General features: G+C 38.6%; 1 protein-coding gene across 4 annotated transcripts in view; it reads left to right on the top strand.

The window, feature by feature from the left end:
• si:dkeyp-72e1.9 (syntaxin-binding protein 4) overlaps positions 1 to 13,384 on the top strand; it is a 156,253-nt gene that overhangs the window by 127,955 nt on the left and 14,914 nt on the right. For all 4 annotated transcript variants that reach the window (XM_038308415.1, XM_038308414.1, XM_038308417.1 and 1 more), the window contains exons 13-16: positions 6,424 to 6,520; positions 11,362 to 11,489; positions 11,582 to 11,674; positions 12,936 to 13,001. In XM_038308415.1, coding sequence (XP_038164343.1) covers positions 6,424 to 6,520; positions 11,362 to 11,489; positions 11,582 to 11,674; positions 12,936 to 13,001 — 384 coding nt within the window. The remainder of the gene's footprint in view (positions 1 to 6,423; positions 6,521 to 11,361; positions 11,490 to 11,581; positions 11,675 to 12,935; positions 13,002 to 13,384) is intronic.

Raw genomic sequence — 13,384 nt, 5'->3', positions numbered from 1 at the left:
ACATAACTCCTGTCTTAAAATCTGTGGTTTTTTCCTTATCTTCTGCAGGCCAGTTAGTTCTATGTCAGCCTGAACACCTAAATTCACCCAATCATATATCAACGGTCATCTGTCAATCAATTTTTTTTCGGTTATATCATCTTGATTCATATGTCGCAGCTGATATACGCAACGGTTGTAATAAGAAATGAGAATAATTTCCTTTCCCATTGAGTTGCGTCCCAGTGTTCACGGGGATGGACGTCTGTGTCTTCGGCAGGCGTAGAGCTAACAGAACTGGCAGCGTTGCGAGGCAAGGGCTCAAACATGTACGGCTGGAAGCCTTCTACACCAAACCAAGCTTCTGCCGCCCTGGCGTCCTCTTCCACAACATCTTCTTCCCCGCTTTCCTCCTCTAGATAAAAAATGGATGACGGAGGAGACTCATCCACGACCTCTGACACTAAACTCTCCTCCTCTTGCATGTTTCCGCTGTCCATAGCGTTCCTTGACAGCGTCGTTTCTAAGTCACCAATTTAGTGCCACTTGGTCCCAATGGAATTTCCCATTGGGAACCTGCTAGCACTAAGTTGCTAAGTGGCTTGCAAGATGCTTCCAACAAACCGAGCACAACCAAACTTGCTCTGGAACCTTCCGCCACAACAATCCCGCCCCCTTGATAATCGACCAATCACATTCACTTTATTCACTCGTGTAAAGTTGGCACCACTCGGGAGAAATCGGAACTGCAACGATTGGAACAGCCGCTTCACCTACGACTTTAAGTATGTTTGACTAATCGATTTGATCGTAATCGATCAACCCCCCCCCCCCCCCCCCCCCCCCACCACCCCCGCCCCCACCCCACCACCCCCCTCCGGCTCCATAGACCCCTAAGAAGTTGGGCCTCACTGGAAGTGACGTATTTTGGCAGGGCAGAATATACTGCTGATGAATGTGCACCATACTGACATAATCAGGTGCATTTTAGTGCATATTTAATGCAGTTTAATGAGTACAATCATGAAGTTTGACTTTGCATATTTTACCAATAAATAGGTTTAGCCTCCCTAGTATTCAAAGAGAAACCACCACTGAATGGATGATGACTGGATTAGATGGCTGGATTTAATATATTTATTGCCCACCTCAGTAGGGGTGGTAAATGTTATTTAATCAGATATTAGGTCATATATTTAGTTATATATTGCTTGTGCTTTTATATATCTACTAACTGAGGGGCACAGTAATATTTCAGTATTTACCTGAGGTTTATTAGACTAACAGAAAATGTACAATATGCATTAAAACAAAACTTGACAGGTGCAAAATATTTGGGTACCCTAATCAGTTTATTAAATTCAATACCATTAACTACTTTTCACTGACTTACTGAAACACAAATTTAGTACAGTAACTTCATTAAGATTTTAACTTCATAGCCAGGCGTACCCAATCATGAGAAAATGTATTTAAAGGAATAGTACACCCCAAACATGATTAGCCTTCATTTTCTACTCACCCCCATGCTGAACAACACTCTGGAGTACTTTTTTGATATCTCAAATGCATCTGGAGATCTGGGAGGCTTCTTGCTGTCTGCTGACATTCAAATAATGGAGGTCTATGGTGCCCGAGACAGAAAGGTCCATAAAAGTCCACAAAAAACGTGTCAATATTCCTCCATACTGCTCTTCCAATGTATTCCAAGTGTCCTGAGTGGGTAGCGTCCATAATTTACTCGAAACGAAGTCATTTAGAATGTTTTTAGAGCATAAACAGTAGTGTATAGGATTTCCTAAAAGCGCGTTCACGAGTCTACGGAAACCGGCAGACCAAACCAGATGAAAGTGCGCATTCAGCGTCTGCTCTGCCGATAATGCAAGCGTAGAAGAAGAAATGTGCTGTTTACCTGTGCAAAGAAAGAAACAACGAAAGAAAAATGTCTGAGGACTTCAGTGTTGAGGAAGAGCATGAGTTCTTTGCCGAGCTGAATGCGCACTTTCGTCTGGTTTGGTCTGCCTCGGGCACTATAGACCTCCATTATTTGAATGTCAGCAGACAGCAAGAAGCCTCCCAGATCTCCAGATGCATTTGAGATATCAAAAAAGTACTCCAGAGTGTTGTTCAGCATGGGGGTGAGTAGAAAATGAAGGCTAATCATGTTTTGGGTGTACTAGTCCTTTAAGGTTGCAAGTTATAAGTTATTCTCCTGTTTGAATCTCTTCTGAAGATTCATCATGGGCGCCTCAAAATAACTCTCAAATGATCTGAAAACAAATATTGTTCAACATAGTCGTTCAGGGGAAGGATACAAAAAGTTTTCTCAGAGATTTAAACTGTCATTTTCCACTGTGAGGAACATAGTAAGGAAGTGGAAGATCACAGGGACAGTTCTTGTTAAATCCAGAAGTGGCAGGCCAAGAAAAATATCAGAGAGGCAGAGAAGAAGAATGGTGAGAATGATCAAGGACAACCCACAGACCACCTCCAACCCGCAGACCACCTCCAACCCACAGACCACCTCCAACCCACAGAACACCTCCAACCCACAGACCACCTCCAAAGACGTGCAGCATCATCTTGCTGCAGATGGTGTCACTCTGCATCGTTCAACAATTCAGCGGCCTTTGCACCAGGAGAAGCTGTATGGGAGAGTGATGCGACAGGCTTTTTTACATTTTTTATTTGCTTTTTTGGTCATAAAAAAAGACTTTATGCATGGCGGCAAAAAAATACAGCATTCCAAGAGAAACACTTGGTACCCACTGTAAAATTTGGTAGAGGTTCCATCGTGCTTTGGGGCTGCATTTCCAATGCTGACACTGGGAATCTTGTTAAAGTTGAGGGTTGCATGGATTCTACTCAATATCAGCAGATTCTTGAGAATAATGTTCAAGAATCAGTTATGAGGTTGAATTTATGCCGGGGATGGATATTTCAGCAAGACAATAATCCAAAACGCAGCTTCAAATCTACTCAGGCATTGATGCAGAGTAATAATTACAATGTTCTGGAATGGTGATCCCAGTCCCCAGATATGAATATCATTGAACATCTGTGGGATGATTTAAAGCAGGCTGTCCATGATCGGCGACCATCAGACTTATTGTTTAACTGGAATTGTTTTGGAAAGAAGAATGGTCAAAAATGCCTTCATCCAGGAACTCATTCAAAGCTACAGGAAGCGACTAGAGGCTGTTGTTTTTGCAAAAGGAGGTTCTACTAAATATTAATGTCTCTTTTTTTGCTGAGGTACCCTGTCAAATTTTTTGTTTTAATGTTTACTGCACATTTTCTGTTAGTCCAATAAACCTCAATTCAACACTGAAATGTTACTGTGTCTATCAGTTATTAGATATATCAAACTTAAATAGATTTTGCAAACATCCAAACATTTAGAAATGAAAATAAAGACTTATAGGGGTGCCCACATTTTTTAATATGACTGTACAGCTGAGATAAGTCTCATTGTGATTTTGGTGGCAGTGAAAGTTGAGAAATTATGGAAATGCTTTAGAGGTGTCCTTTATCCTTCGTCTCTGCTTTTTACCGAGAAAGAAGGTCTAATTGTGAAAGGCCTTTGAATTGCCTTGGTTCAACAGCCCTGGCATAGATGCAGCTAGTGAAGTGGGACAAGCATTTAATGTTTTTTGGGGGTTTTCTTCTGAGGCATGAGGTAAAAGCTTTGCTGAAAAATGCAGACTGGCAGTTTTAGATACAGAGCAAAACTAATCTTACAAAATCTGCATCATGTGATAATATTTTATATGAATTTTTAAAAGAAAATTTGTGATTCACCCTAAATGCAGATCACATATCTTCCACTTCAAAAAGAAGCTACATTTATGCGATCATTTGATTAACATTCAGTTAATGAAGAAGAATATAGATAAGCAGCCTTTTCTGGGCAAACCATGACATAAAAGTCTAAGAATTATCTCAGTTATAGCCTTTTCTTACAGTTTTAGCACTTCTGTGTCTCGCCCAACCCTGAGCTGCCTTTATCTTATAATTGACATTTTGTGCACAGACTCACTATCTCTCATTGCTTACTGTGTTATATTTTTACCGTTCATTTATAAATTCTTTTTACAGATCAGCATGTTCTCTCTACTGCACCCACCCCCGCCTGCCCGCCCTCCAGCTACACAACCCTCTGCTTCTCTGCTACTGTCTGCCCTCTTTTCACTTTACTACCAATATTTAGCTTTAATTTTCATTTGTGCAGATGTTACCGCTGTAGATTGACCCTAATCTTCCAATTCATTAGTTTGATTAAAAACAGAAGGGACAGATTAAATACCTAATTTGTAAGAATTTGCTTTGATACTGTGGATCCTTTGCAAAAACAATTTACAACAACATACAAAACAGCTGCAAAAACATTATAGTAGGTAATGAAATGTCTGATATGATGTTTCTTTAATGGTTCATGTGGAATTGCCTGTTTCTACTGTTGATGCATGAAAGCAAAGTGGTTTTTGTAGACTAGATAGATATAGATGATAGATAGATAGATAGATAGATAGATAGATAGATAGATAGATAGATAGATAGATAGATAGATAGATAGATAGATAGATAGATAGATAGATAGATAGATAGATAGATAGATAGATAGATAGATAGATAGATAGATAGATAGATAGATAGATAGATAGATAGATAGATAGATAGATAGATAGATAGATAGATAGATAGATAGATAGATAGATAGATAGATAGATAGATAGAAATTTTCCTTTTCCGTGATATTCTGATTGAAGTATCTGTGACCTAAAACTGCAACACCATGCAGAGGTGTTGCTTGACTGTGAGGCATTGCTCAGGTTCTTTTAATACAGCAGACCCACATAAAGTTCTCTTGTTTTCTCAAAGCTCTTTTCAACTTATTAGCTGCCTTTGCAGATCAGTCAAATTTGTAGAATTATTCCCTTCATTTAAAGAAACGGGAAGTTATGGGCATTCTCTACTAATGTGAGGGCAATTAGAAACAAATAAGAGGAAAAGATTTAATGAAGCTTTTGTATCAAGGCCATGTCTTTGTGACCAGAATAACTTTGGACCTTTGCAGAAAATGTACAAAATCCATATTCACTATTCTTGAAATCTAGCTGCAACTTTTCATTAGTTGTCTGCTGTTGTGCTGATTTCTTCTTGAAATATTCCCTTTGATAAGCAAATATATATATATATTTATATATACATAGAAAAATGGCGCAATATGGAATTAGAGGCATAGTGTTATCATGGATTAAAAGCTATATGGATCACAGAAAGCAATTTGTGCAATTAAATGAAATCAGATCAGACTTACTGGAAATAAAGGGTGGGGTACCGCAAGGCTCGGTGCTGGGACCAATTTTGTTTTTAATGTATGCGAATGACTTGAACAACATCTTAAACATGAAAATTGTATCATTTGCAGTAGATAATCTTAAACAGACACTTGCGCTAGCTACACAAGAATTAATTAAATTGGAAAGATGGTGTGATATAAATAAACTATCGTTAAATTTGAAAAACACTAAGTTCATGATATTTGGAAACATTAAAAAAGTAGTGAAATAAAGTTAAGTATTGATGATGTAGAATTAGAATTAGCTGATTAAATAAAACTTTTAGGTGTCATTTTAGTTAATAATATTAGTTGGAAGGGACATATAAAGCACGTCCGGTCAAAGCTGGCCAGATGTTTGGCTGTTATAAATAAAGCCCGGCACCTTCTAACCAAACAAGCTTTACACACATTATACTGCTCATTGTTTCAGCCCTATCTAACCTATTGATTGCTGAAGTGTGGGGTCACACTAACAAAACAAACATTCAACCATTGATTATTAAGCAAAAGAAGCAATACGAGTAACGAATAACAAGCATTCTAGAGATCACACTCACTGTTTATTCCTTGATTCAAGAATGATCAAATTTGTAGATTTGATCAATTTCAGAACTGCTCAAATTCTTTACAAAGCAAGAAATAACTTACTTCCTGTGCACATACAACAATTGTTTTCTGATAGAGATGGAAAATATAATCTAAGAGGAAAATTAAATTTTAAAACTAAGAATGTTCGAACAACAGAAAGAAGCTTTAATTTATCAATTAGCAGAATAAAGCTCTGGAACAGCTTGCCTGAAAACATTAAACAATGTAAAAGCATCCAGCAATTCAAAAAAGAATATAAGAAAAGTATTTTTGATGAATACAAAAAAGAGTAATATATAAAAAGTTGGTGTACTGTTTGTCTTACTGTAAATAATTGTACTTTACCGCCATGACACATGTAACTGAGGGGTAGGGCCTAATAAGCTTATGCTTCATCCTACTCCTTTTTGAAACATGATGCATGTTTGTGAAGCATTCAATGTAAACATTGCAAAATCATATCATGTGAAATGAATATATATAAAATGTTGTTCCTTTTCTCTCTGTATCAGGCATTGACATTTCTTGGACTGGATGTTAGTGAGGAGAAGAGGAAGATGCTGAGGCATAGCCTGACTCCTGATCCACAAGGCACTGTGGCGTATGGAGGTGAGCCACATGTATGCTCAAATTTACACCATGAAACAAGCCATGCATGCATCCAGGTGTGTCAACGGCAGGGCAGAGATACGTGTGAACATGCTGTCAAATCATAGGCTGGTTGCGATTTCTATTGAGTTGCCTTTCAGTGTCACATTGCGTGGGCCTGATCTGTCTCTCTGAGTCAAAGTGGGCAATCAAAGAGAAGTAGTCACAATAAATGCTACTTTATTTCTTGACTTTACCTGTTATTCTTTAAAAAAAACAATATAGGGTGTATGGATTTAAAAAGAAGAGTCCCTATATGTTTTTACTGGTGCACATATGAGCTTAGCTGCCATGTTTATTTTTATGGGATTTCTCTACGTATCCCATCTTCCCTATACAGTACAGGCTGATTTAGTCACAGGTTTCTGTATTGAGTACCCATCCATGGAAGTCTGTATATGTTTTAAACTCTCTATTACCTGATAAAAAATGTCAACAGCGTTTTTAAGATACAGGAAGCCTCATTCTTCAATTCCTTATTTGTTTTCCTCTCAATGAGGATCTGATTCAGTGAGAAGAAATTTATTGAAATAAACAAAAACTTTAAAACTGCTGTTATCTTAATGTTGTGTGCTTTAGCGATGCATCCATCAGATCAAATCATTGGCAGATTTCCAATCAAGCTTTAAGCTACTAATACTGATCTTGGTTTATTATTAAGGATCATATTCTCAGTAAATTTAAGAACAGCATCTGAACGTTTTCATTAGTTATTTATATTAGGATGATGCAACAGTTGGAAAGAAGTAACTAAAAACATGTTTTACTGTTAATTTAAAACGAAGACAACATTTTGGGCCTGCATGGTGGTGCAGTTTGTAGCAGTATTGTCATCTAGCAAGAAGAATTGCTATTTCAGGGTTTTTCTTAATTTACTTTTTATGTTCTCCCCATGCTTTGTCAGGTAAGTGTTGTGCAATTTTACCAGCAGATTATGAAAATATTAAATGAGTCTTTTACCAAAGGTTGGACTCCTGGACTGGCTATAAGAGTCCAGTTATCTTTCAGTAATTTAGTAATCCAGGCTATGGCTATCAGCAGAATTATTAATCACCAACTGTAGCTTCCCAGCTAATTGATGGTCTGACTCTTTAACTGATGGTTCATATTCCTTTATTTTAGAACGGTCATTGAAGGCACCATCTGAACTCACAGTAAGAGCTATTAGATAGAAAGAAAGAAATAAAACTTCCTTTTCTTTTAGCCCAATGAACAACCGTTTAAACTTAGCAGATTGTAAATAAATACACAAACACATTCTGACCTATTAATAAGACAAACGAGTTAGATTTGTTTCCAAGTTTGAAGATGTTTTAATTCCCATCCAGGAAGCTTTTTTCAATTCAAAATGTCAGAAATAGCATTCTCCAAACTCATGCATTATTCCGAGGGCAGCTTTCACAACCTAAATATTAGGGAATGGATGATTTATGAAAACCGTCCGAACCGTTCGGTTCAACTGTCTCGGTTTCGGTTCGCATGTGTTTCGTTCGGTTCATGCGCTGCTCCTTTTTCTCATAGGCGAAGCGTTTACACTCCAGAGCAGAAGGTGGCGGTACTGTGACCAAAGCCAACCACCAGTAGTAAACAAGAAGAAGAAGAAGCGACGCATCGTAGCCGGATGTAGCAGGGAAAAAAATCAGTTGTTGTGGAGAATTGTGTGGGTATGGCGAGTGGGAAAGAACAGGAGTTGGAAGACGCGCCAGCAGCACTTTATAGGTCTGCTGTATGGGACTGCTTTGCATTTAGAGTGACCTACGATGACAGCGGAAAGAAAGTTGTGGATAAAAGTGCAACAGTGTGTAAGCATTGTGCAACACGTTTTGTTTATGTTAACAGCAACATGACCAACATGTCATGCTAACCCCGAAATCCCTCATACTCCGTCAGAACTCCGCCCCGCTGCGCTCCAGACCGGCTGCTCAAAGCAAAGTCTACAGCCCCCGCTGTGTCTTCGTCTGCTCCCCTCAGAGTTCCTTGGAGATCGTAGAGAGCATGCGCCAGATGATTAAATTCAAAGCAGCAAAACATACGGAAATGATCCAGGGTTTCCGCGGATCATTTAAAATAATTACAATCCATTATTTTTTGGGGGATTTTTTCATTAATTTCATAAATTTTTATGGGATTTCGGTGTAACAATCAACATATACCGAACCGAACCGAAAACCGTGACCACGAAACCGTGAATCGAACCGAACCGTGGATTTTTTGAACCGTTCCACCCCTACTAAATATTATGTTTGATTACATTAAAGGTAATTTAAACCATTCAAAGAATTTTCTCTGTTTCTTTGAATTTTACCCAAACAAGGGTGGATATGACTCTGAGTGATAAAGTCATTCACCGTATAAATGATCAGATGACCATGCGTTAAAACACTGCTACCTTAATTAGCTAATAATCCCTTTAACAGTATTATTGTATCTAATAGCTACAAAAACATCCCACACTACTGAAAATAAGCACAAGATAGTGAAAAGTCAATAAAAGGGGGAGAAAAGGAGTTTAAGAATCCATTTAGATTCAGGAATTAGTCTAAGTTTTAAGGCTTGGTGTACTAATGCATTTAGGAGAGTCCCTTAAATAGCAGCAGATAAATGTAAATAACTGAGACAGAGATCTTAAATGTAAACAGTGAAGCTTCATTTGGTTTAACAGTGATTAATGAACAATGACTCACTGAGCAAAATGCCTAGATAGCACCAGGAAATCAGGCTACGAGGCGTAGTCGAGCTAACAACAAGGGTCATAAAACTTAAAAAATGGCCGCCTCCATGTACAGGTGCTAAAGTTAGGTAGCCTGGTGCTAACAATGCAAGCCAATCCAACTGTAGCAATGCAGATCCTTCAGACAAAAAAATAAATCTACAACCAGAAACAAAATCACTCAGTGGTGATCGTTAAGTCAGGCGCAGTCAACATTAGCATCAGTTCAGAACTCTTACTCAGAAACATCAGTAGATTTAAAAAGCTTCTTTCAGATAAAACACATCATATTTAAAATGATCTATTCTACATCTCCCCCCCCAAGCAGAATACTCATTAAGCATTAGATGAAAAGAGGGGAAAAGGACCTTTAATGCTCAGGGGAAAAGATGGGGACCATGTCTGGTTTGATTCGGTTTAAGCTGGTCGTACACTGAGCGATGATTTCAATCGTTGCACGCAGCTATAACTCAAACTGTATGACGAAACCTCAGGGTTTAAAAGTTTACAGCTCACGATGTGTGTTCTCACACTGTGCGACCCGACGCTCTGATACAATCTACCTGCTTACACTGCATGTCTAAAAAAACACGTCAGACTCAGTGCCGAGAGATGGCACTAATCGGACTGTCAATCTGGAAGAAGAGGAACTCCCTTGTTTGCACATGCGCAGTGATCGAGGCTCTTTAAATCAGCTCATAGCTCTGCTTGAACAGCAGGATTTCTCCACTAACACCTTACGACGGCACACTGGGAGGTTGTGAGAGAAGATTGCCCCTCGTTCCCCCCCTATACTACACAACGCAGGACACATGTTCAGGCTGAAAGTCGGCCCAATTTAAAAAATTCTCGCACGACTGGAGAATCGACCCGAAAAGGGCAAAAAAAACGTATAGTGTATGACTACAGTGTTGCCTCTAGGAACAAAGTCCGCTCTCAGAGAGACTTGAATTATTCTGATGCTAAGCAACAGAGGCGGAGCTGCAGGGCTTCATAGCAGCAGCTCAGACAGGCAGCAGCACAGCTACAAAACAGCAGGACAGTTTGGTGCTTCCAAGCTGCACCTCGGCAAAACAACAGCAGGTCATGGCTGTCCCGTCTGTGAAAGGTGGACCAGCTGAACAACCGAATAGTTCTTATCATCTGCTTCAGCAGGCGGGTTTAAACTTGGTTTGACCTGCAGGAAGAAAGAAATTACATTCGATTCTCTCTGAGTCACAGACAGCATGCAATCTGGTATCGCAGCGAGTGCAGACTCTTCTCCGCCACGAGATGGCTACATGATGCGGCTTCAGCCAAAGACTGGTGGGCCTTGCCTATCAGACAGGGCAAAGTGGAAGGGTAGTCAGCTCCTTAAATAATCCCTGCTGCAGGGAGGTGACGTCAGGGTAGAGTCACTCTCGCTTCTTACACAACAAATCTTCAAAAACAGATTTAATTGACCAACACAGCTGAGTAAAGGCCTAATGTTTTACTCCAGTGCAAAACAAATTATATTGAAAAAACAAAAACAGAAATATAATCATAATCATTATGATTTGCATCTCAGGGCAGAACAACAACAAGCTTGGACTGAAGTAAAACGGACTGATTACCTCTTTAGCTGCCCTTAAGTTTGGTAAAGGCCTGCTAACGAGCCATTCATTAGATTCAGCTGCTGCAATGCCGTGCTAACTGCTCCCTAAGGCATGGGTTAAATAGAGAGCGATTTTTTATTTTATAACGTACGACCGCTGGGACAAATAAAGGTGGTTAATATTATTCCCAGCCAAAAGTTCAGTGTTGCCAAGTGTTTGTAAGAAAACAGCTATTGGTTATCCTAAATGTCATTGAACGCTACATAAATAGCAGCTCTGCAGCTTCTTAAGGTTCTGAGCAACACTAAATATTTCTGTTTTCCATCCTTTAAGTAGGGTCCACTTAAAGGCATAAATATTAGAATAATTAAACGTTTTTTAGTGAAGCATGAATATGAACCCATTTCCAAACGTATAATCCATACGTGCAAAACAAGGAATAAATGTATAATAAAGGGTCTTCTAGTTGGATTACCTCCACAGCCTTTTGAGTTATATTATATTTCTGCTCTCAGACTTTGTGGAAGCTTCCCGGAATATCTTCCAGGAGGACCTAGAGGAGTTGGGATTAGGATCAGATCCCTTCACCTTCTCCTATCATGAAGCAGCCAGTTTGATGGACACATCAGCATTTCATTCTCCTGTAAGTTTCCATAAAAAGAGATGCATGGATTAACATGCTCACAAAAAAAACAGTCTCATGGTGCGTGGACATGACTGTGTTTGTTTCTGCAGACTTATGAGTCAGAGTGCAGCTACAGCAGTGAGGAGATGGAGCAGTTTCAGACTGAGGTGAAGCAACTGCAGACTCAGATAAAGCAGCTTAAGGTGAATTTGCTTTAACCTCAAAACCACCAACCGTCTGATGTTTGATTTAAGTATGTTTGAAAATTTGTTTCTGAAATCATTTTTTTCTCTCACCAGCTTAAAGGTGCTTAGATGCAATAAACAGTTAAAGGACTCACACCCGTCAAACTTTTGTAATTCTTTGTAAAACTATGAGTAGAAACTTTATGTAACAGACCAATGTTTAGTGATCTCTTACTTGAAGGTAAAACTCTGTTTTACTATCAAAAATAAATATTAAAATATTCTTTCCTTAATTGGATAAGATGAAATTGATGCAAACAATACTAGTAAAATATTTCATCTGTGTGCCATTGGTGCATATTTGTAGTTGTTCTGTTTCTTGCTGTAGTGATTTATTAGCAAATAAAGATCATCACAAAGACCAAAGAACCAAGCAGTCAGGGTGAAAGTATCATCTTCTAGAGCTTTGTTTAATCATTTATCAAAACCTGGAGAGAGGATGGACTAACCAAGACATGCCCTTCCAGACAAACTAATAGGCTAAATCAGGAGAGAGTTAATAATAGAAACAATAGAAAAGGGATACAAGTTATTGAATAATTAATTCATTTTAAGTCGATCTAGTCAATAACAATTAATTGAAAACAGTCTTTTTTATTTTTTATTTTGTTTAACTAACCCGGTCCAGACTCTGGATCAGTTTATGTTTCCACTGATCTAGTTATTCACTGGATTGCTGATAGTCTATATATATATATATATATATATATATATATATATATATATATATATATATATATATATATATATATATGGGAGTAGGGAGTACCAGCTTGGCGGACGATGGCTTCACTATTTTCGGGCAATCAGCAATCTAGTGGATAAATAGGGATCAGTGGCTCCAGCATGCCTCCCTCTGCTCTGAAAGTAGCTTTCTTGCAAATACTAGCTTAAGAATAAACAGTGGCACCCTCTAGTGGACAATGATCACACTACAATACAGTGGTTAAAATCTTATCTAGATTTAGATTTTTTCCAGTGTAAGTGTTTGTACACAAGCACTGGATATAAAATCAGACTGAATTTCACTGGTTTGTCTTGAATAAATAACTTTCTTTCTTTTACCTCCCAGTTTATAATAAAGCTCTACTGCAGTGGGTCCCAGCCTGCCCTTTCAGGCCTACCCTTAACTGTTTTAGCCTAAATGAATGGAGGGAAACTTCTGTTTCAGATGGAAAAGAAGAACATTGGTGTACTGATTTGCTTCTTTTCTCGACAGGTAATCCTAAAAGACATGGAACAAAGCAAAAAAGGTCTAGAGGAGGAGCTGCAGAAGACCTCAGAGGTGAGACAGCAGATAAGAAACTTCATATACTTCCAAACCTATCAGTCCGTCTAGTTTCCCCAGAAATAAATATTGAAAAACCCTTAGAGTTAAAAGATACAACATCTAACACATTAACACTATCTGAAGCAAAAGAGAAAGGGATGGGTCTACTCAGTAATAGAGAAAAAAAGGGAAAGTGAGCATCCTTCCTGCCTGCAAAGGCTTCTGGGATCATGGAGAGTAAAGTATTCCCATCCCCCAACGCTGTAATAACCAACCAAGTCAACATGTTAATCCTTCTGTTCATATTAAGAAGGCAAAGAGCATTCATCAACTCAACTTTACTTATAAAGCCCTTTAAAACAACCACAGCTGACAAAGTGCTATACATATCAGTTAAA

Source organism: Cyprinodon tularosa, unplaced genomic scaffold (assembly GCF_016077235.1).
Source record: "Cyprinodon tularosa strain WSP-4 unplaced genomic scaffold, ASM1607723v1 ctg637, whole genome shotgun sequence".
NCBI lineage: Eukaryota > Metazoa > Chordata > Actinopteri > Cyprinodontiformes > Cyprinodontidae > Cyprinodon > Cyprinodon tularosa.
The sequence above is the reverse complement of the archived record's forward strand: the minus strand, read 5'-3'. Positions and strand labels throughout refer to the sequence as shown.